This window comes from Colletotrichum spaethianum (genome assembly GCF_022836535.1).
Source record: "Colletotrichum spaethianum MAFF 239500 DNA, contig62, whole genome shotgun sequence".
Taxonomy (NCBI): Eukaryota; Fungi; Ascomycota; class Sordariomycetes; order Glomerellales; family Glomerellaceae; genus Colletotrichum; species Colletotrichum spaethianum.
This window is the reverse complement of record NW_026054832.1, coordinates 145,048-167,522: the sequence shown is the minus strand read 5'-3', so window position 1 is coordinate 167,522 and position 22,475 is coordinate 145,048. Positions and strand designations below refer to the sequence as shown.

At 50.9% G+C, this 22,475-nt stretch overlaps 8 protein-coding genes across 8 annotated transcripts; 4 read left to right on the top strand and 4 right to left on the bottom strand.

Moving 5' to 3' along the window:
- Positions 1 to 264: 264 nt before the first annotated feature.
- Positions 265 to 1,317, top strand: ColSpa_12358 (putative oxidoreductase; the record flags this gene model as incomplete). The annotated part of the gene is made up of 3 exons (XM_049278570.1): positions 265 to 339; positions 477 to 521; positions 574 to 1,317. The coding sequence occupies 3 exons, from the start codon at positions 265 to 267 to the stop codon at positions 1,315 to 1,317; spliced, it is 864 nt and encodes a 287-aa protein (XP_049134527.1).
- A 2,079-nt stretch (positions 1,318 to 3,396) lies between these two features.
- ColSpa_12357 (uncharacterized protein) lies at positions 3,397 to 3,894 on the bottom strand (the record flags this gene model as incomplete). Its single annotated transcript, XM_049278569.1, has 1 exon — positions 3,397 to 3,894. The coding sequence occupies one exon, from the start codon at positions 3,892 to 3,894 to the stop codon at positions 3,397 to 3,399; it is 498 nt and encodes a 165-aa protein (XP_049134526.1).
- A 2,993-nt stretch (positions 3,895 to 6,887) lies between these two features.
- ColSpa_12356 (uncharacterized protein) lies at positions 6,888 to 7,962 on the top strand (the record flags this gene model as incomplete). The annotated part of the gene is made up of 2 exons (XM_049278568.1): positions 6,888 to 6,968; positions 7,021 to 7,962. The coding sequence occupies 2 exons, from the start codon at positions 6,888 to 6,890 to the stop codon at positions 7,960 to 7,962; spliced, it is 1,023 nt and encodes a 340-aa protein (XP_049134525.1).
- Positions 7,963 to 8,156: 194 nt separating this feature from the next.
- On the bottom strand, positions 8,157 to 9,877 carry ColSpa_12355 (cytochrome P450 monooxygenase aflU; the record flags this gene model as incomplete). The annotated part of the gene is made up of 4 exons (XM_049278567.1): positions 8,157 to 8,322; positions 8,378 to 8,802; positions 8,860 to 9,569; positions 9,631 to 9,877. 4 exons carry the CDS (start codon positions 9,875 to 9,877, stop codon positions 8,157 to 8,159), a joined length of 1,548 nt encoding a protein of 515 aa, XP_049134524.1.
- Positions 9,878 to 14,709: 4,832 nt separating this feature from the next.
- Positions 14,710 to 15,660, bottom strand: ColSpa_12354 (alpha-ketoglutarate-dependent sulfonate dioxygenase; the record flags this gene model as incomplete). The annotated part of the gene is made up of 1 exon (XM_049278566.1): positions 14,710 to 15,660. The coding sequence occupies one exon, from the start codon at positions 15,658 to 15,660 to the stop codon at positions 14,710 to 14,712; it is 951 nt and encodes a 316-aa protein (XP_049134523.1).
- Positions 15,661 to 16,765: 1,105 nt separating this feature from the next.
- On the top strand, positions 16,766 to 17,047 carry ColSpa_12353 (uncharacterized protein; the record flags this gene model as incomplete). Its single annotated transcript, XM_049278565.1, has 2 exons — positions 16,766 to 16,884; positions 16,942 to 17,047. 2 exons carry the CDS (start codon positions 16,766 to 16,768, stop codon positions 17,045 to 17,047), a joined length of 225 nt encoding a protein of 74 aa, XP_049134522.1.
- A 1,574-nt stretch (positions 17,048 to 18,621) lies between these two features.
- Positions 18,622 to 18,831, top strand: ColSpa_12352 (uncharacterized protein; the record flags this gene model as incomplete). Its single annotated transcript, XM_049278564.1, has 1 exon — positions 18,622 to 18,831. One exon carries the CDS (start codon positions 18,622 to 18,624, stop codon positions 18,829 to 18,831), a length of 210 nt encoding a protein of 69 aa, XP_049134521.1.
- Positions 18,832 to 19,269: 438 nt separating this feature from the next.
- Positions 19,270 to 20,787, bottom strand: ColSpa_12351 (uncharacterized protein; the record flags this gene model as incomplete). The annotated part of the gene is made up of 1 exon (XM_049278563.1): positions 19,270 to 20,787. The coding sequence occupies one exon, from the start codon at positions 20,785 to 20,787 to the stop codon at positions 19,270 to 19,272; it is 1,518 nt and encodes a 505-aa protein (XP_049134520.1).
- Positions 20,788 to 22,475: the final 1,688 nt, after the last annotated feature.

The following is a 22,475-nucleotide window of genomic DNA, read 5'->3' as shown; positions in this document are numbered from 1 at the left end:
CGGAAGAAAGAGCCCCAGGACAGGACCTGAGCACGCAACTACTCGGCACAATAATACCGAACGTGCAGCCATCCGAAGATGCAAATGATGAGGGGGTCTCTCCTCGTTCAATGAATAATGGCCTTTATCGGAAGGACGTTTCGTACGAACGCATCGGCTTTTCGACGAGTTGACGGCGTCCTACCTCACTTTCAATCTCACTCTCACTTTCAAAGACTCCCGCTCACGCGACAACTTACTTTCTCAACAAACAATATTCTCACAATGGCGGCCTCGCTTAGCCTCCAGTCCAAGCAGAAGCTTAACAGCGGCTACGAGATCCCCGTACTGGGATACGGCGTGCGTCCTACTTCCCTTGCGCGATTATCGTGACTCCGTTGCTGACATCCCCTTAGCTCTGGAAGACGTGAGTGCATCTGGATTCCTCTCAATTTGAGTCTTACCATAGCCAACTCCATCTCAGCCCCCCCGAGCAGGCCGAGGAGGTCACCACTGAGGCCATTAAGGTCGGCTATCGTCATGTAAGACCAGCACCAACGCCGCATGTCCCATCCCCTTTCTGACCACCACCAGATCGACTCGGCAGCCTCGTACAAGAACGAGGCCGGCGCCGGGGGCGCCATCCGCAAGGCCAAGGATGTTCCCCGCTCCGAGATCTTCTTCACGTCCAAGGTCCGCTACATCCATTACGACGGTGCCAAGGACCAGGTCGAGAAGACCCTGAAAGAGACGGGCCTGGACTACATCGACCTGATGCTCCTGCACTGCCCATACGGCGGCTCGGCCGGCCGAAAAGGCGCCTGGAAGGCCCTCGTCGAGGCCCAGGAGGCCGGCAAGGTCCGCTCCATCGGTATCAGCAACTACGGCGTGCACCACCTCGACGAGCTCGAGACGCACATCAAGGAGCTCGAAGAGGAGCGCGGCGGGCCGGGCAAGGGCGGCGCCATTAACGTTGCGCAGTACGAGATCCACCCCTGGTGCGCGAGGAACGACATTGTCCAGTGGCTGCAGAAGCGCAACGTCGCCATCGAGGCCTACAGCCCTCTCGTCAGAGGCGAGAGGTGGGGCGAGAAGAACCTCAAGGCGTTGGCCGACAAGCATGGCAAGTCCGAGGCCCAGATCCTGTTGCGTTGGAGCTTGCAGAAGGGCTACATCCCTCTGCCCAAGAGCGTCACTCCTGCTCGTATCCTCGACAACACAAAGATCTACGATTTCCAGCTGTCAGACGAAGATCTAAAGACCCTTGAGACTGATGAGTATGCCCCGGTCTGTTGGGACCCAACCGTCAGCCCATTGGATGGGCCTCAGAGCGGCTGAATACTTTAACTGGGTGTAAATGCGACATGTCGTCAGCCTGAGGCTCGTGTACAAGGAGCATCGATAGACTGCCTCAGTGAAGGCATAAATACACATCATGATGGATGCCCAATTTGTCTTTAGAAATTACACACGGTCCCTGGTACATGAATTGGCCGGGATTGATACTGAGCAGCCTAAATCGCAAGGAGCCCCGAAATCTGCATTGATAGCTTGTCTCTTCGGTCGAACGAGTAACAATGAAGCACATCATGATTGTGATGCTTATTGGCGTGAGCACTTGCTGAAAAATCTTGTACGCATAAGAAGTGAATTCAGCACAGCCCTCGTGCGCGTTGGACCTCGGAGACAACCATTAGAGGCTCATCTTGTGTCTTCGACTATGTCAAGCAAAGTCGTTCGTGCCGATGCTGATGATAGTGCTGTCAACGCCAGCGTAGTTGGCATGCCACCACACCTCGAAAACTTATCACAATAGTCCAGTAGCAACGGTCACCACAGATCACGTTGTAACTAGGCTTGCATGTATGAATAAACATATCATTACTTCCCGGGCGAGTTCCCCACATGCCCTTCAGCAAGCGGGCAACCGCATAATCCAACTTAGTTTTGGCATAAAGACCTTTCCGTACCCCTTAGCCCGGGCCTCAATTGGTCGCAGAAGCACCATATGGCCCTGGTCCCGAAACTATGGTCGTTGGTCTACCGATTCTCTGCAACGGCCCGCGTCCCCGACTCGGCGAAACAACAAGGCTGGCGCACCAGACCAACGGTGCTGGAGTCGAGGTCTAAGTTGAGACAACCTCTTTCGGAAGGTGGCCTACTTTCGTCTAAGCAGACGTCCACAGTCGCACCCATGTGCGAAGCGTGGACCAACGTCATTTGCTGCAGTTGGCGTGTCTTTCGTGCCACCATCCCATATGGAGGCTTAATTCCTGAAGGCCAAAGCAGAGGGGAAACTGCCACTTCGAAACCAACAAGCAGAAGAATGGAAAGGTAATATGAGAAGAGTTTATGTTTCATGCATTCACGATGCGCAATCGTGTGCTGTCTACAGCAATAGTTCATTTGTTTGCCACGCATGTTAATTGACCCGACATTACGATTGGGGATGACAATGTGAATGTGCAGACTTTCAACGAGGGTTTTAATGCCCCGGAGGAAGAGGTATCTGGCTCCATTCCAAGCACGGGATTCACGGGCATCGGCTGATCTTACCTACATGCTTTTGCATCTCAACGATGAAGAAGTTTCCCACATTGGAGACGTTAGTGAAAACAAGAAGCGTAGCAACCTCTACGGCAACGTACCAAGTTAAGTCTCGCCTCATAAGTGCCTCGGGGGGCTGCTTCGTCAACATTTAGCATCGCCAACTCTGTTTGGCAATTCTACATCGAGACTGGCCGGATGTACCATATGTGGAAAGAAGGCAGTGAGCTTCTACACCATACCTAGTATTCTCCCTCATCTGTCTTAGTCCTAACGTAAGAAAAAGAAAAAGAAAAGATATTAGTATCCCAACGATGACAAAGAGTTGGACGAACTAGGTAAGTTTTCTATGCCATTTATTTATGTTTCAACTTATACGGCTCTTCTTCGCAAGCACGTTATTAGAAGCAGTCAAACCTCGGATTCGGCTGACGCAACTTGTCTCAGCTGGAGGTGTAGAATTTGATAATAGCGGAAACTTCTTCTAAGAATGTAAGAATCATCAGTATGTTGCAAGCCCTCTCCCTGAAGTCGATCACGCCGTACAAGTAACGACAGGGAATAGAATCCGGCCTCCACCAAAAAATGGGCTTGACTGAAGGGATAGGCCGTTTATCATCCAATTATGAGTGGTAGGCAATTCAAATTTTGCACCAAGATTGCATTGGCGAGCGCGTGGAAACTTTTTAGAGGTCCAATCTGATTGTCGTTATGGAAAAGACTAGTAACTCTAACTTACACCTGTAACGCCCATACACACCCATGTTGACTGCTCTCCTGTGTCCTGCTCCGTTCAATGAATAAATATTCCGATGGCTTGGGAGTCGAGATTTCGCAGTGTCGGTCCAAATATCGAATACGGCGGTGCCTTTAACCCGAGGTAACATGAAGGGGTCCGTTTCCGTTGTCAACAGGGCAACTGGTTCCATCAGAATCGAACTCGACCACACAGCTGGCATCAATGCCAATAGCAATACCGATAAAGTTGGTATCTTTCTGCTGCGTCCCGCTGCCGAGCTGGTTGCCGTCAGAGGTGCTGACGTCACAGTTTTTAGGCGAGCCGCCAAAGTCCGACTTGCAGTGGAACACGCGTGGGGTGTCCCAGCAGTCACCCTCGATCGTGAATGTGCGGCCGTCGCCAGTGTTGTAGCACGGAGAGTGATCATCAGGATAGGCCTGGTCGTAGATGGCCTCGTCGGCGTCGTTGATGATGGCAAAGCCGCTGTAGCCACCGCTTTGAGAGCCGCCAGCGGGACCGCTAATGGTCGAGAAGCTGCCAGAGGACCAAACAACTCGGAGGTGTTCAGCGTAGGCAGTAGCAGAGATGCTCAAGAGCCCGAGGAAGAGGGTGCAAAGAGAGGAAGACATGATGTGATTTGAAGGTCAGGCTTGTGAGTGTTGTGCTAGACAAAGGTGGGAGATTGTAGAGTTGTTTCAATTGATAACCTCCTCTCTTTCGGTCTGATGAAAGGGGTTTTATACCTGTGTTGACTCTCAAAGACTCGATGAAATCCACAACCCTAGTCTGCTAGACGTCTTAGAAGCTCAACCATCTGATATCATGGTATCGAGCCCCCGACCAACTTACTTCGTTGCCTAATGTCTTTGTGGAGTTGAGCCTCCGCTAAAGAAATATTTCTCGTTGCCTGTTCTCAGTGAATAATGGGGAACTTAACACTCGTCATGGGTAAGACTGGAGAACAACATCGGCGATCTTCATGGACTTTAAGCAAGAATAGGGCAGAAAATCAGGATGGGACGATGGAAAAGCCCAATGGTCCACAATAGCAGCCGTAATTGCGGGTACCCTTGGTTCATCGTAGGCTTAAGACTTGGGGGAGGATCCCGTCCCCGGTCGTGCACCTGCATTCTAAGCCAAGAGACGAGGGAAAACCGCAAATCAACTCAGTAGCTGACTGACAGGAACAAGTCCGAATTGCGAGTGTCGATTTCAACAAGCTTTCCCCTGGCAGCGCCGAGACGCCAGGTACAACTGCTGAATTGACACCGCCAAGTTGACATCAAGACACCGCAGCTATCAGGTATACAGCCCATAGTGCCAACCGCAAACAAGGCATTGATAAAGATAGGAGCCGTAAATACATATCATGGATACCTGTAACAACGAAGTCATTCATTTCAATGTCCATGACCATAACCTCCTACCAAAGCGCTCAAAACCGCTCCCACTCTCCCTATTTGATTGGCTAGCTGGAGAAGAGGCCCGTCCAGAGACTAATGCTTGTGGAGAGCCAGACCTTGTACACACATCTATACTTATACATACAAGGTCGACGTTGACTTGGAATCAGCGGTACCCACTGCGCATAGCCGCACAATCCTTCGTGGCAGAGAACACCCAGCACGGTACGTCGATCCGAATATCTCCCGTGCCCATAAGAGCCTGTTGGTTGGTTTACACGCGGTCGCCACTTCATTGATTGGTTTCTAACACAATTCGCTTCACAGGCAGCCGTGATCAGACTCAGTAACTTAGTGGTAAACTTGTTTTCTATTGCACGATGGTTTTACGCGGCAGGGCGCAAAATATTTGTCTAAATGTTCTATACTGAGCTACTTTATGCACCTTGTGGACTTGGTGAAGCTGCAAGGGGAGAGGGGAGACAATGTCATCTCCTTTTCATCTACGCATTCGAAGAGGTGTAACATTGCTTGGAATTTTCCCTCTCTTTGTACTATGGAGCCTCTTTGTACTATGGAGCAGGGGCAGCATCTTCTGTCAGTCATGCGACTGTTGTAGTGAGCTGCAATTCTCCTTAAAGTGCTGTAGATACAATTGGCGACGATGTCTAATGTAATGTTTAATGGCGCAGCATAGAAAACCACCAACGTCTGCATACTCTTCGAATGCAGCGGCCGCAATGATAGTCATTTTAATAAGCCCAAAGCCGTGAGAAAGATTTCGCAAGACGGAATCTTGCTTGCAATTTTCAAGTTCACGGCCGTAGGAATCGTTGCATCTAGAAGAGAATTCGTGACTCAGCTGTGTGAGCAAACCCATAGGGCTCAGCAACCTCCTCGTATTGATTAGCCATTGTACGGCGTCTCTCGCTTCCATGCCATAAACAACTCCAGGGAGAGGAGCTCTTGCCCTTCGATTTCTTTTTCTTATTGTCTGTCATAAATTGATAAAGCTCTATAGCTAGCGTTATGAGATTTGTCGCGCTCTACTCAGATAACGAGTGCTACGTCGATGATGGTGGCATTTCCCTGATATTGGCGACACAATTATCACCGTCTTCGATGAGGCGGTTGAGAACTTGGGCGACCTAGTCCCTTACACCAATGCAATACGCCGACACGCCGAGTGACAGGAGATGAAAAACAGAACCATCTGGCCTCATGTAAAAGGTATTCATCTCAGAGACCAGCCGCCTTTATGTGGGGGATTTTAACTTTACTTTGATAACATCACACGTCCTGGTACACCATCGTGTATGCTCAAGGCCCATGTACACAGAAAGGCGACAGATGCTATGTTTTCGGTACGCCACTATCTCTAGAAGCCGTGAAAGCTGTAGAGACCAGACCGAAAGCTTCGCCTGGAATAGATTGTTGATTGCAGTGCCTAATAACCGATTCTTGCAGCTCTATGTGCCTTCTCCAAAAAATGGTGCAGGTGCGGAGCTCGGCGAGACAGTACCGGAGAAGAATCTTCCCAAACAGGAAACCCAAGTCTCCGAGATAATCCCAGCTGCCCCCGCTGCCCGGCCGGACTTAACATGGCTTCAGCTTCGCAGCTAGTACTGAAAACGTAGGCGTCATAAGAGATTGCAACTCGGGCCCACCAGGTTACCTTCATACAGGCTCCCAAACCACCGTCGGTCTCCTACCGAGGACGCCAATTTCAGGAGAAAATACCTTAACAAATCCGATATGGGGTTAGCATCCTTGACACTGGTTAGAACACCGGAGCGCGATTGGCGGACTCTGCTCCGAAAACTCCGAGGTGTTTGATTTAGCGTGGATCCAGCCAAGTGCAGCATCCTTTGCACTTTTCTGGTGATTATGCATCCGACGTTGTTTCCTTTCGGGGATGTTCTCCAAATGGCCAGGCGTAATTACGAGAACACAGCATGCCAACTCAAACGCAGCTAGATGCCCACTCCGACTGTTGGTTTGATAGACGCCAGCATTGTGTTGCGCCAAAAAGGATGAACTATTTATGAAGCTGAGAAGTCCTACCAAACAATGAACCGTAATCTTGTAGCACATCGCAACCGTCTTGCCCAGAAGCAATCAATTATCTGACTGCTTCCCTTTCTCATCATAAATCCTAAAGTTAATCCAGATTTAAGCCGTGAAAAATCACTACTTCGTGTCAGCTAAACGTCTTCGCAATGGCTCCTAATATTATCAAGTACGCCAAAAACCAGCCCGCCGGGTTCGTCAATCGCATCGAGAAAGTCGCCATTGTCGGCGTAAGTAAAACGCAAAAAACACCATGTTAAAGCTTATCTGATGAGATTCTAGGCTGCTGGAACTATGGGAAAGTTTGTCACGCACGAACTGCTCAAAAGCGGACAGCATACGGTGACAGCGATCACCCGCCACAACAGCGACTCCAAGCTACCAGAGGGTGTCATTGCTGCCAAGGTTAACTACGACGATGAAAGCTCGATTGTCGAAGCTCTCAAGGGACAACAGTATCTTATCATCACTTTGAAGAATACTGCTGGACAAGACACCCAGCTCAAGCTCGTCAAGGCCGCCGCCAAGGCTGGAGTTCCCTACGTCATGCCTAACGCCTGGGGTCCCGACCCGAAGAACAGCTCCCTGATGAGCGATACTCTTATCGGCCAATCATTCCAAGGCGCAGTGAAAGAGATTGAGCAACTAGGGGTCAGTGAATGGATCATCATGTCTTGTGGCTTCTGGTATGAGTTTAGCTTGGCGGGCTCGCCAGACCGGTATGGTTTTGACATCAAGAACAAGTCGGTCACTTTCTTCGATGATGGTGATATCAAGGTGAACAATTCTACCTGGAACCAATGTGGTCGCGGTTTGGCTGCCTTTCTCAGCCTGAAGTGGTTACCCGAGGACGAGAATGACGCGTCTCCCACTATTCAGAAGTGGGCAAACGACGTGTTCTACGTCTCTAGCTTCTTGGTGTCTCAGCGCGAAATGTTCGAGAGTCTTAAGAGGGTTACGGGCACGGAGGACGGTGATTGGGATATCAAGCATCAGAGTTCCGAAGAGAGGTGGAAGGCTGGTCATGAGTCGCTGAGGTCCGGAGACAGGAGCGGTTTCTCAAGATTGATGTACGCACGCATATTCTTCCCCTCAGCTGACGGGGATGTTGAGAACACGCATGGGTTGGTAAATGAGGCTCTGGGATTGCCGAAGGAGGACTTGGACAAGGCTACTGAGGAAGGGGTGAGACTCTGCCTGTCTGGAGCCCTTGATGTCTATTAGGGTTCATGATAGTTTGTGCAACAACTTTTTACTTTTAAACATGACGAATTGGAAGTGGCGTAATCTAACTCCTCACATCCTGGATCGTAGGTAATTAATGGATGTTAGACAACTAGATGTACTTTCTGCCTTTTACCGTTGTTTCTACATGTGATCAAAAAGCTAGAGGATAAGTCTGAAGAGCACAAGCGGCTTCAGGAAATCTGGATCTTGACCGAAATGGAGCCTTTCTTGGTTTGAACCACAATGAGATCGTGATCATAAGAGATATCTTCAACAGTGGTATCAAACAAGCTGGATCTGGGGATCACACGCATGGCCATCAGAGCCGCCATGATGTATACCTCGCAGTAGGCCAAGCTGGCGAAAACGTTAGCATTGAGCTCTTGAATAGGTTCAAGGAGGTGATACTTACTTCTCGCCAATGCAAGAGCGGCTGCCCTTGCCAAAGGAAAGCAGGTATTTCTGAAGTTTGTAGTTTGGCTGCCCATCGACCAACCAGCGTTCGGGAATAAACTCATCAGGGTTGGGGAACAGTTCCTTGTCCCAGTGGTTGATCATCGATGTCATACCAACAGGGGTACCTCTGGGAATAACCCATTCCTTCTTACCATCACGCGTCTTGTAGACGAGATCCTCCTCACGGGCAATTCTTGCGGATCTGTGCGAAACACCGGGCATCATGCGCAGAGACTCGTGAATGACAGCCCAAAGATATGGCTTCTGCTCGAGCTGGGTCCACTTCAGATTGGAAGGGTTGAGGTCCTGCAGATCCTCCATCAGGCGCGCATAAGTCTTGGGCTGGGCGAGAAGGTAGTAGGTGATGACAGTCAGAGTGGCCTATGAAATCATCAAGTCAGCAACAATCGTACGGAGGGCGAAGCAGTGACATCTCACAGCAGTGGTCTCGGTTCCAGCAAGCAAAAAGTTGAACCCCTCTCCTGAAAGGCGGTACATGGACTTCTCCTCTTCGGGTAGTGTCTTGGACTCCATAAGCTCGGCAAACACTCTACCGTTCTCAGGGTTGTTCAATGCCGCCTTGATGTAGCCAGGGATCACCACATTCATCTGTCTCATGACCGACTTGATGTCCTCGCCCAGGTAGTCAGCCATCATGGGCATCACCTGCGCCACTTTTCTGCCGAGGGCGTTATGTCTCATCATGTACGCGCTCTTGAAGAAAGACTTGACCCATGTGGCGAAGTTGGGTTCCCAGCCATCCTGAGCGATGAAACCCATGGGCTCACCGAAAGCGTACTGCGACATAATATCTGCGGTGAAGCAGTTGAAGGCTTCTTTGACGTCAAAGGGCCCTTTGCCGGCTGAGCGGAGCATCTTGTCGACGGTGAGTTGTGCAAACTCCTGCACTTCCCCCTCAAGCTTGAGCATCTGCTGGCGCGAGAAGAACCTGGACAACGCGCCCTTGCGCATGCGGTGTACTTCATGGTTAACAGTGGAAAAGCCAGTGACCGACACAGGACCAGCACCGCCCGTGTTCAGTTGATGTTGCCATTTGTCGCGGATGCGGCCCGGACCGGCATAGATCTCGTCGGTGAAGTGAGGGTCGGAAACGTGAAGCTCGTCGGGGTTGATCCTGACAATGGGGCCTGCGATTTCATTTCGGGTCAGAACTGAGTCGTGTCCAAGACCAGGGCTGGAAAAGCTTACCATAACGTTCGTGCATCCGAGCAATGACCTTGCCATATTTCCCAACAAGCCACCAGTCATAGTAAGCTTCGTACAAGTAGGATGCAGCTGCGGTCTTTGGACCAGGGAAGCGCGCCAGGGGGTGAAATGGCGAGATGTTGTACAAGGCAACGGCGACGTAATAGGCAATCCAGAGACCGACGAGATAGACAACAGCTTTGGGGCTCAGAGCAGCCTTGAGGCCGTCCACAACCAAGTTTGAAGCCATTCTAGACAGCCACAGTCGGATCTTCCTGTGCAGAGTACGCGCTGAAAGGAAGAGAGGATGGGCAATTCGCACAACACTGTGAAGTTTGCGGCGCGCATGGTTATGTGAGAGCTATATACTGCACATATCTCATGAATACACTACTGAAACAAAGCATCCCACTCTACCCAGGGCCCACCCCGCTGTCGGGTCATTGATAAAGCGCGCGCGCTGACTGGCTGACTTGACAGTTATCACGACCCTGAGACCCCGTCTGGATGTAGAAACCGAAGCACAAGCACAAGATTTCCTGAGAAAAAGGGGGGAGGGACGAGCAGCCTGGGCAGGAAATGAACAACCAATGTCTGTTAGTGGACAAAAGAGGCGGGGGTGATCCACATGGTGCAGCTGCACTAGTGGCCGTTGAAGAATTTCTGAACGAGCCCACACCACACAGCGCCGATTCAAGGTGGTGGACACGAACCATTTGGGGACGGTGCATCGAAAGATGAGTGTCAATCTCAATTCAGTCCCGGCAGGGGCAGGTTCAATACTCTAGTACATGAGCTGCCGTGGGGTTTTCCCCCGAGCGACGATACTCGAGCGGGCGAATTCAAGAGTTTACGATAGATATGATGAATGGTACCTCCATCGAGGGAGAGTCATTCACAGTCGCACTGCTGATGCAGCTGAGAAGTGATTTCTCACCGCCATCGAACCGGGACGCACAGATGAGCCCGTTTTTGATGCAACGCAGCCAGCGCTAGAATAAATCATTCACAGATCTTCATGGGCCTCATGCGCTCCGAATGGACTGGACCAGGGCTGGTGAGGGAGACAACCCCACCGACTATCCACTCGATTACCACTCTTTACCCTTATTCGGGCCACTGCGCTTAGAAACCGGACTCCGCGAAAAGTTTCGGACTCATGAATGCAAACTAACCTCTCTCTGCTGCCTTGTGATCACGGCACCATGGAGCCATGGAGGGAGGATTGGAAACCCTGGATTACTCACAAATAGGGACCAATGACTTTTCGACCTCTTCAACACACACAGAGCCTTGTACATAGTGGTTGCCGCTGGGGAGACGACGAGTGTCGATACTATAGCTTAAAAGCAAAATCCATGGGGCGGCCACGTCCTTGGCTTGTTGTGATTTGATAAGAGGACCCTTTCAGCAGACAGCCATAAACGCAGCCTCGAGACGTCTGAGATCTGTGAAGATCACTTGTGGATGCATGTTTTTTTCAAACCGGATGGCGTCCACGTGCTTCATGTATGGCTACTTATCAAACACCTCGCCCATGCCCCAAGTCAAGAACAATGCTGGATCTCCCGGCAAAGTAAGTACACGTATGTTGCCATCAAATATCGTTGGTGCTCTTAACGTGCGAATCCAAACCCTGGTTCAAGCACCTCGGTTCGGTGACACATTCGTACAACAATGAGCATTTCATCGCTGACCAACGACTATGAACCGAAGATATCAGGCCTTAGGTGCCTGGCTACCGAACATGTCACCTAGAGTTCTGGGAACCTGAACTCACCATGCCTAATCGTCAGGGGACAGTCTACGTTTTGGGAAAAGATCAGCACTATGGAACACACAGCCTTTCAAAAACGGCCAATGAAGTAGCCATTAGATGATTACTATCCACCTCTTTTGCCTAATCCAGGCTCGGCCACGGTCGTGCAATGAGACGTATCCCGCCGGGCGAGAGGCGTCAATTTCCGACGGCGACCCGTACACTGGGTCGCGCTGGGGGAATGTCTCCGCGAACTGAGAGCCGACGAGACACGTGAAGGCCAAGGAAGTAGTGCAAGGACGGCTGTCACCTCAGCGCTCTCACTAAACATGGGAGCACTCGGCTCCGGCAGAAAAGGCCCTTGCGAAGGATAATACTATGTACATAGGTACAGGTAGTACCTATGCGACTTAGAAGGTTTACATAGAGGAACCGGATACATGACTGCCATTGCGGGCCGTGTACAGGGATCTTCATATCCACATGCCCCGACAGCGTACATAGTACACACTTGATTCTGTCGGCTACAATAAAGCAAGAGCGATGCATCAATTGACAGAGCTTACTCCGTCTGCCCGAAGCTATTAATAAACGACGCTGATAATGACTGAAATGGCGATTTCTTGACATAGATGCAGAGTGTCGAGAAGACCGTCATCGGTGCCGAATGACGTGTAATTAAGCGGAACCCCCAAGCTGGTCTCGGTCACTTCGAAAAATATACAGATGCCGATGGAGATACACGAGTCACGACCTTACACTTCCTTGTAACGATGGCCTGTAGGAGCGCAGACGTAAAATCTACTGCGAAATCTCGGCCCCTCAAAGTCGACTCCCCGGCCCTCAGCTAATCCATACCTTGAGAGATCTCCCTCCGGATTGCCTGCCGCGGAGTATCAAATATTTAAGTAAAATCGGGGCGCAGCTGAACATGACTTCTGGCATATTGCAACTCTAACTGACGGGACTTTTGGGGCTGCCAGGGCTCAAACCTCCGTTCTGTATAATTTCCCTAGTTATGTCGTGCTTCCCCCGAGGTCTGGATCGCTGTCAACCCTCAGTCGTTGGCCATTCGCTGTTTGGTCGATCGAACTCACCATCCTCATCGAACGCCCACCATGGCCACGACAGAAACGAGGGCGGCGCCGTCGAAAATGTACATTCCGATGACACCCAGTGCCAGACACTCCCTCATAGCCATTTCTCTTCTTTGGGTCATTTTTGCATCTGTGGTTGCTGCTCGGTTATGGGGACGGTTCCGAGGCGTTGGAATCGGCGGAGATGATATACTAGCCTTGATCGCATGCGTTCGTCAACACCGTCAGACTTGAGCATGTACATACCTGTAGGCGAAGGGACGCTGACTTGAGCTATAGCTACTATCCGGCAGTACGATAGGCATGAACGCCGCAGGTAATGATGTCATACGTCTGTTCTGATACTTGCAGAGGTCTAACCCGAATCACACGTTTAGTCTTTACGTCTGGGGTTGGGTATAACTTTGACCCAGACTCTGAAGTGTACCCTAAATGTAAGTTGCCAATACTTTGCTGCTCTTGAGTTCTTGCCGGTGGGCGCCAGTCGAGGTGTTACGTTAGACTCAAGCAAACGCATACGTGCGCGTACACGTAAAGACGAATGGCTGATCCATCAAAACAGTGGTCAACAACCTGCAATATATCTTGAAGGTAGGCCCAAGCACCATTCCGAATAGCGCGCCTGGCTACACTAGCTAAAGACCTTTGCTGACTTGACGATCCAGGCGACCTTTGCCTTCACACTTGTTTACCTGTGGGCACTAGCCACGCTGAAGCTTAGCCAGCTTTGGTTCTATCACAGAGCCTTTGCTCTTCAGCTCCAACGGTGGATCTTCCTCATTGCTGGCATCGTTACCATTTGGGCCTTGACATTTACCTTTGTCTTCATTTTCCTTTGCGATCCGATATCGCAACAGTGGACGGTGCAGCGCATTGGTCATTGCATGGACCAGATACTGGTTCTGAAGTGCATCATCATGACAAATGTTGTGACTGATCTTTTCATTGTGATCCTTCCTATCTGGACCGTCTGGAAATTGCAAATGCGAAAGACGGAGAAGATGGCCGTCATCGCATGTTTTGCCCTCGGCTTGGCGTGCGTTGCCCTCTTTCCCGACCTACATACGTGCCGTTGAACTAATGCCAATGCAGATGCTGTGTCATCGGTATTGTCCGGTTCTGGCAAATCTTCGTTATCGATCTCATCGGAAACCTGACCGGTACATCCTTGACAACATTCATGCTTTGCACCGTTGAGCTCATGCTCGCGGGTCTTTGCATCAACATTCCAATGCTTCGACCGTTCTATCTGCGATGGAGAACGAAGTACAAGTCATCGCTTGAGAACTCCAACAGCCAGAGTGCTTTCAACAAAGGGTCAAGAAGTGCACGAAGTGGCCCAATTAAAGTACAACCAAAGCCAAGCCAATACACTGCGTGGATTGAACTAGTGGGTGACAAAATTTCCTACAAAGCTTTCAATCACATTCCACCCACAGACTGACCAGTAATTTTTCTCAATTAGAACGACAAAGATCACGAGACGGGTAGCAACGACGACGGAGGCTCCGAACGAAAGCTCACAAGAGCGCAACCGGCCTCTGCGATCCAAATCCAAACGAATTGGGAAGTCACTAGAGAATGATGCGATATTTCATTGGGGAACAAGGAGTACTTTTTGGAGCTGGTAAAATACTTCAGGCGTGACGCGATAGTGTGGCTTCTTGGTTCTCGAAACAACACACGAAAATCTGATTGCATGCCTCGCATGGCGTAGAAAACGAGACTGATGGAATATTCATATGCGAAGGATGGTTTACGGAATGATACCCGTTCTTGATGGAATTCATGGACTTGACATGAGGCTTTATCAAAGCCTCATGTACACAAGCAGTCTACCAGGAGCTAAGTGCAAGTTGATATATATTGTGAAAAGGACACAAAAATAAGGCATATCCCGGGGAAAAACTCAAAGCAAATAACAAAATAGAGCTTGTCTAGCCCCTTCGTCCCTAACGTAAGTGTTCGATGCCCCAAGCTCTACTTTTACGCATTGCATTGAGTTTCGGGCTTCCCGGCCTTAAGTCTTTCCTCGCGCTCGTTTCTGCTCTCACTCGCTGGGTCAAAGAAAGCTGCAATCCCACCATTGTCAGAGGAGTCGGTTACGACGGAAAAGGACCGTACTCACGCTTCTCACCGAAGACAGTTGTCCTAATCCCTTTACGTGGCGCATCATACGCGCCTGGTATTACACGATGGATTGTGCATCTGGAAGAAAACATGAGCTTAGGGTCCTGGCATTCTCCTCCATGCTACAACAAACCTGTTGTCCCACATGGCAACACTCCCAACTTGCCACTTCCAGCGAACGCCATGGTCATCTGCGGAGTGGACGTGATATGCAAAGAAGTCTACAAGCTTGTCGGACTCGTGCTTTTTCAACTCTGCAAAACCTGTTACAAAGCCGGGGTTGACGTTGAGTGCTTTAAGTCCAGTGACCGGATGCGTCCTAACTGCTGGATGATGTGTGTCGATGGGAGGCCGGTTAGGGCCAACACCCCAGAGGTCCAGAATGGTATCGTACTGCAGCCTTGAAGTGTGCACAGCATGAAGCTTATCGACGAATCTTTTCATAGCGTCACTGAGCTCATCATACAGGCCGTACTGGGACACCCAAGCCGTATCACCACCAACCTCGGGGTGTTCTTCCATACGAAGGAGCGAGTAAGACGGGGGATTGATTTCGAAGGACGTGTCGGCATGGAAATCTGCAGAGGGCCACGGAGTATACTTGAGTATCTCACGATGATCTTCGCGACTTCCTCTAATAATCACATGTTTGACTTCTTTTTGCGCGGGATGCCGATCGAGAGTACCGTAATGCTCGAATAGCTTCACTTGACCTTCTGTGGTTAGATCCTGTTCCCGAAAGAAGACGACTCCACGCTCCGTTACAAGGAGTGCAAGTTCGTCCAATTGCTGCAGCGTCAGTTGAGATAACTGGACATCCTCAAGCACAGTGCCAATCGACTCGGTAAGGTCAGTTCTCTTCGCAACAGAGAAGAGAGCCTTCTTTTCGGGATCCGCGAACGTGGCACGGTCTTTGTCTGGGAAAATCTGTTGCCGAACCGGCTCTAGAGGCAGATGATCTTTTATTTTAGGATGAAAATGCGGGTGTATAGTGATGGGGAATCCCGAGTCCGGGGAAATGTGCTTTCTGGATTCCAGGTTTGCCATGATGGTGAGAGCTGAAAATGCTCAAAAGTCAAATTCGCAGCGATTCGCCCATTATAACGACAAGTCTCCAGACCTGTCAGTACCAGTTGCAAGCATTTCATCATTACTCCTCTTGAGGGAATGAGCAAATCCGTTTTCTCTGAAATCGCGCAATCCAAGCTGCAGATGAGGGATGGACAGGCTCAACTTCCATTCGTAGACTGTGGCATAGATGATAAAGGAGTGCTAAGCACACAAAATGCGCCCTCACTTCTCGAGTTGGGGGTAGACGGCGAATCTTGTTCTCCGTCGTTTAGTTGACTTTAGCTGTTCTTAATAATAACTCCTTGAGAATGAGAAAGTGAGGACGTGCACCAGCAAGCACTCAAGTCTTGAGCACGTGGCGAATTCAACGATTTACCCGGCACAACTACGTGACCCAGCCGACGCTACATGCTCTCAATTTGAAGCCAGCAGAAAGCCTGTCGGACTACGACCGACGAATGGGTGCAAGTAGAGTTGGCGGCAAGTCGGCACTTCCAAGAAATATGGCCGATTCAATTGGTTTAAAACACATTCGCCATCCCGAGTACCGATTGCATCAGAGCTTTGGACGCCCAGACTTGAAAAGAGTGGATGCAAATGTTGAGATTCGCGTGCTGTGAGAGGCGGCGGCCGATTGCGTGAGCGCCGAACACGATGGCATCAACGAGAGGTGGGTCACACTCTAGTTGGAGACTTCCCAAAAGGTGCCCAAGAGATCCGCAAGACCCTCCGCAGACGGCAGAACACGCCTAAACGTTTGCTCGACGCGTGGTTCCCCGGGTTGATCCCCACGTAAATGCCGTTTCCACGGCTTTGGTCCGTCATGTAAGAGCAGAAAATTCAATTTTGATAGCTGCATCCGAAGTGGAACGTGGAACCGCGAGACAAGGCCTTGGTCTGGTTATTCGAACTTTAGAGGGGCAACGCAAAGCTTTGTTGCAGGGTAGCGTTCTCCTAAAAAGAATTTCCTGTCAGTTAGCATTGACAGGAATATGCTAAAAGTTTTGCTACATCTCTCGTTATTTGCACCCTCGACGTGAGTCAAGCTACAGCATCTTTCTGCTTCATTGAGTTCTTTACCATGGCCACCGTAGACGAGAAGCATGTCAAGACTGTGGTTGAAAGCCCAGACAGCCAAAGCGATGACGTCCGTCCAGAGATTGACTGGTCACCTGAAGAGGAGCAGCGGCTCGTTCGGAAGTAAGCAAATGTCGTGAATGAGCTCAGGTTGCTTGAACTAAACTTAATTCCTCACAGGGTTGACTTACTCATCATGCCCCTTCTCATTCTTGCCTTCTTTGCCCTACAACTGGACCGCGGAAACATGTACGAACCCTGTGGAGCGAGGAAAACCATAATCTGACGAAGAACCAGGGGCAATGCGTTGACGGACTACTTCCTCAAGGACGTTGGCATAACCCAAAATCAGTTCAATGTCGGTCAACAGCTGTTATCAGCGGGTATCGTCATTCTCGAGGTGAATTATAGAAGCCTTAAGAGACTTCCGAAACAGAGTTATTGACTAAATTTTATAAGATACCTAGTAACTTAGTCCTCTACCGGATTGGACCAACGCTTTGGATTGGAGGACAGATCGTTGCCTGGTAAAGTACCCGAAAGCTTGGCAATTGACTTTGGGCGGAGCTAACTCGTTGAACAGGGGCTTGGTTGCAACCTTCCAAGCCTTCCAGAAGGGCCTCGGCTCGTTCATGGCCACGCGATTGCTTCTTGGGTACGTAGTTCAGCCACCTGAATCCGGCGCTGGGAGACTGACAAGGGTGCAGCCTTTGTGAAGCCGGCTTCATCCCCGCCGCACTCTTCACCATGACACGATGGTACAAGAAGGATGAGACCAGTAAGAGGTTTTCGTGGTTCTTCATTGGTAACATGCTTGCTGCCGCCTGCTCGGGACTCATTGCCTACGGAATGTAAGTCCCAGGTCCAAAGTCCACAGACTGGCCCTTGGAACCAGTTCTAATCACGACTCATGAATGCAGTCTGCACATGAGAGGCATAGCAGACCTTGCTGGTTGGCAGTGGCTCTTTTTGGTAGGTCAAGCTTGTTAAGTCCGAGAGACTGAAGGCAAAAAGGCTGATATTCCATAGCTTGAAGGCATTTTCACTGTCCTGGTCGGGATTGCATTCTTCGTCTGTTTTCCCCAACAAGTCAGCAATCCAGCGTCCTTGGTCGGGTTTCGATACTTTACAGAGCGCGAAGCCGATATTCTTCACAAAAGAGTTCTGATCGACGACCCCTCCAAAGCACATGCCAAGCGCTCGGTGAGCTGGCCTGAGCTTAGATCAGCTGTACGTGAGGGTTCTTCGATTGCTCATCGTTTAGATACTGACCGATTACTAGCTGACAAACTGGAGACTCCTTCCACATGTCATTTTCACCATTTGCGCTCTTGCGCCGTCGTCTACGTTGAGCTCTTATGCTCCGTCACTCGTTACCTCAATGGGTTTCGAGAGACTGCAGTCGAATGCCATGGTCTCCATCGGCTCGTGGCTATTGATACCTATCGGGTTGCTTTGGGGGTTCACTGCGTAAGTGCTAGTTTTTGTCAAGGAATGATTGACCAAAACCGAACAGAGCTGACTTGAACTGGTAGTGACAAAACGGGAATTCGTGGCCCATGGGTGTTCCTGGGGCTCTTGATCTTTTGGGGCTTCAATGTGAGTTGACTTTTGTGCGAAGTTTTTGATGGGATGTGAAGCTTACGATGCACAGCTTGGCAACATGTTGGAAATCGATGCTAGTCGAAACAAGAGATTTGCCATGCTAACCCTTTCGACCGCGTTTTCGTTTCCATGGCGTGAGTTCATTTCTGCTTTACAAGCACGCGGCGATCATGTGACTGACCCTACTCTATAGACCCGGTTAATGGCGCCTGGGTGTCAGCGAATGCCAAGTCGGCGGGCGAACGTTCCATTACGATGGCAATCTTGATCATGGCTGCCAACTGTTCAGGCATTGTCGGCAAACAACTGTTCAGGGAAGAAGATGCCCCGAAGTACCGCCAAGGCTGGGCCGTCATCACAGGCCTCACCACGGTTGCAGTGGCTTGTGGCATCTGGGCCAATGTTCAGTACTACATTCTCAACAAGCGCAGGCTGAGCCGAACAAATCTTCTTTACCAGTACTGATAGGTATGTAACCACAAGGTGGCGGGGTACTTAAAGTCGAGTGCAGCGACACATTGGGACATACTGAATGAACAATTTGCGGAGTGGACATCATCTGGAGGGGAGAAGGAAGCGCAGGTGCAGCGACAGGCTTGGTGTCTATAGTAGATCTCCACAAAGGGATATCCGGCGGCCAAATTAGAATGCGAGGGGATATGCTTGAACCAACACCGCGCTTGGAGCAAAAGCTGGTCGCGGCCAAATGGGTGATCACATCTGAATCATGCACTGTTTAGCAACCGGCACCCGTCCAAAATGACCTACACCTGAAAGAGCGAGTGGTGGCTTAATCTGTAAACAGGAATATCACTGGAGTTGCCCCAGCCACGGTGAGCACCGGAGCCACCAATAGGGGCGGACCTCTGCGCCTCTGCAACAACGAGCTTTCAGTTAGCAGATTTATTCCTCTATCATGCCTATCAAATTCTCACGACTCGTCATCGGCTCCGGTCTCCAGACTGCGTCGCGCGTTTGGGTCAGGATCTCGGCGTCCATCGCTCGCAACACCTCCCTGTAATGGTTGGCGACTGACTGAGGGTAGTCGGCGAGGTCCGGTACGGTCCATTGGTCATAACAAGCTCCATGCGTATTGGCTGCAAAGTAGGTTCCGTGATGTCGGATGAACAGGAAGCATAGATAGCAAAAGTACTTGGAAGCGCCAAGACATCTTGGTTTGTGCCAGGGGCCATCAGGCTTTTCCAAGTCGTGGTGAATGGTCAAGATGACTTCTGCATGCACGTGAGTAGATCTTGCCCACGGTTGGTAGGCCAAGGTGAGAGGCACAGCCTCGAACGGAGGCAAGAAGAGGAGCTCTACGCTGTCAAAAGTCTTGGCGTGCGAGTGGGACAGCCCTGTTAAAGTTTGACAGATACGGTAGTAAGCTGCGATCTTTTCGAGCTGACGCAAGGTTTTGAGGCAGGCCTGGATTTGGGTTGTTGCCCTACCGGCTTGCAAGCGTTCGAGATATTCTGCGACAAGGGGTGAAGTGCATAGGTCGTAGCTGGACCGCACTATCCCGACAAGCTTCTCATGATCGTTTGTCTCCGTCTCGAACGCTTCCAGCAAATTCGCCAAAGCTAGGAGCTCCCCTTCGAGCTGGGTCCGCACGACCATCTCCCTTTTGGTGTACAGAAATTGGACGCGATGGACAAGGTTGGTAAAGTCGGCGTACAAGGGTTTTTTGTGGGTTCGGGAGAGGTAGATGGGCTTCTTCCATTTGGCTGAGCGAAGGCGGTTCAGGAGGCGTGTTTGGTGATGCCGAACAACCACGTCAAGAAGACCATCTAGTTTCTTGGCGCGCGGCGCGGCAGAAAGGAGCTGGAAAACGGAGCGGAGAAAGGCTTGCGAATCGGGCTGAATCGCGTCGACGGAGGCGATGGTAACCCTGAGCCCTGCATTCTGCGGCTGTTCTCCCGCTCCGTGTCTTGTCCGACTTTCCTGTACGGTTGTAGCAGCGACGGACTGCGCCCCTTCGCCAACAGCAACCAGGTAAGCGATGTCGTCCGCTAGACGCTGTTCTGCGGCCAGCGTCAGTTGGCGGGCATGGAAATGCAAGTGATGGCCATCGAAATCTCGGTAGCTGTCTTGTGTTCCCGTTGCTTCGGAAGTTACACCGGTGTGCACTGCAGGATGTGCTCCCGCTTCCCCATCTGAATCGGTGGTAGCAGCAGCGGCATTGGCCACTAGAGCATCAGGTGAAGAGGATGGCATTGGGAACGCTTGGGCATCGACAGGCACAGCATTGGTCAGTTTCTCGAGGTCCACGACATGTTGACGAAATACACTCTCGGGGAGGTCCCGCCAGATGGAGGATGTGGGTGAGGCGGTGACAGTTGGACGGGGTCGGGGGAACGTGGTCGGGTCGGAATCAGACTCCGTTGGTAGCGCTTCTGACAAGGAAGACAGGTAGAGGGACATGGATTATGGCGGGTGCAAAGATTGAAGAAAGGAAGTGGGGGAGAACGGATGATGCTTAGGTATGCTGACATACGCCTAAAGTCTCGGTTGACATTTACCGACGGGTGTGGTAGGTGAATGTTCAGAGAGGGTTCAAAGGGATCTGGATGATGTATTGGTTCGATAGCTCCGGCTTCTGGAGTTTTGCAACCAAGGAGCAAAGGTCTGTCAAGCTTCAAGTCGATTTGTACGTAGAATACGGGAATGGAAGAAGGAGAAAAAAATACTGGAACAACTCAAAATTCTGGACTTCTACGGGCCCACCGTCAACCACCCATACCGCCCGTCCCACACTCTAATGGACGAGGGGCTTCACCCACATCCCCTCTTATCACCTAACTGATGCACTTTCGTCTTTGTCTTTGGGGTGGGCACTTATCCTGGGGTGGATTGCTAAATGGCAGCCAATGGCGCGATCGCTGTTTTTGCATCGCGTTATGCAGTCCTGAAATTATTATGCCAAGAGAAAACGACAACATGGGCTACGCAATTCGTCAAGCCGCCTGTATGGTGCGCTTCTAAACTTAGGGGGCGAGACACATAGGTGGGCAGGTAGACAGCGAACGCACCGCCTCCAAAAGAGTCTCGGGCGACAAGTGACGATAGGATGAAGGAAGATGGGACGAGTCGCGCAGCCGGCGATGCCCTTGATGCGTCTCAGTGTCTTAGGATGGAGACAAACAATCAATTGATGTAAGGACGGGGCGATGGGTAATCGAAAATTGTATTGAAGCCCCAAACCTTCCTACACCCGGCGTGGTCTGGGGCCGTAGCATCAGCAGAGACCGTCTGACAAAGATAGAATGCCAAACGCGGCGCCACTGGGCAACGTTTACTGTTTAGTGAGACAAGCAACTGAACCGACCACGCGCTCGCGGTTGGACTCCGAGAAACAAGCCATGTCGAAGCTCAGATGTGCCGGCCGATTCCTGTCCCAAGGTGTCGGTACGCCCGCTCCAAGCCACAGAAAAACGGTCCCACCATGCCCGAAAGAGGAAGCTGGGCGTAGCTCCAGGCCTTGGGGAGCCTTGGGGTCTATTGAAAACTCTTGGAAAACTCTTGGGTTATGGAGGAGACGCCGCAGCTATATCTTCGCCAAGTCGGATCATCTGTTGTCAGTGTAATAGGTCCAAAAGTCTTGGCAGCATACAAGACGAGGGAAGCCTGGGCGGAAATTAGGAGACATGGGCAGATGATGGGTTCTGTGCTGATTAGCACAACCACACGTGAGAAAAGAAGTAACCTTATTTCGGGGTTTGCCTGTGGCTGCCAGCCCCCTAGGCTAGTAGTGTACAGCGCCATGGATCAACGGAGAAGGCATTATAGGTCCGATTCCTGCGGTGTGTGGTAGTGTAGAGCAGCCCTGCTTAGGACAACGTGGCTGTGTGCCAAAGATGCACACTGGCACCGATGACCCTACCTACCTACTTTTCTTGGCGCCCCTATGACCGAGGGACTCGTTCATCTAGGATGCTCCGCAAGCTCCAATCAAACGAGCCATCTTCAGTCTGATGCATAGCCCTGCTGGGCCCTAAACTTTATCTTGACCAGCATCAACCACGCAACGCTCTGTCTGTCCGCGTCTACGTTGCCCGGCTGGCCCTCACCTTGTGCTGAGCCTCTCGACACACACCGCACTGGGTAGAGTG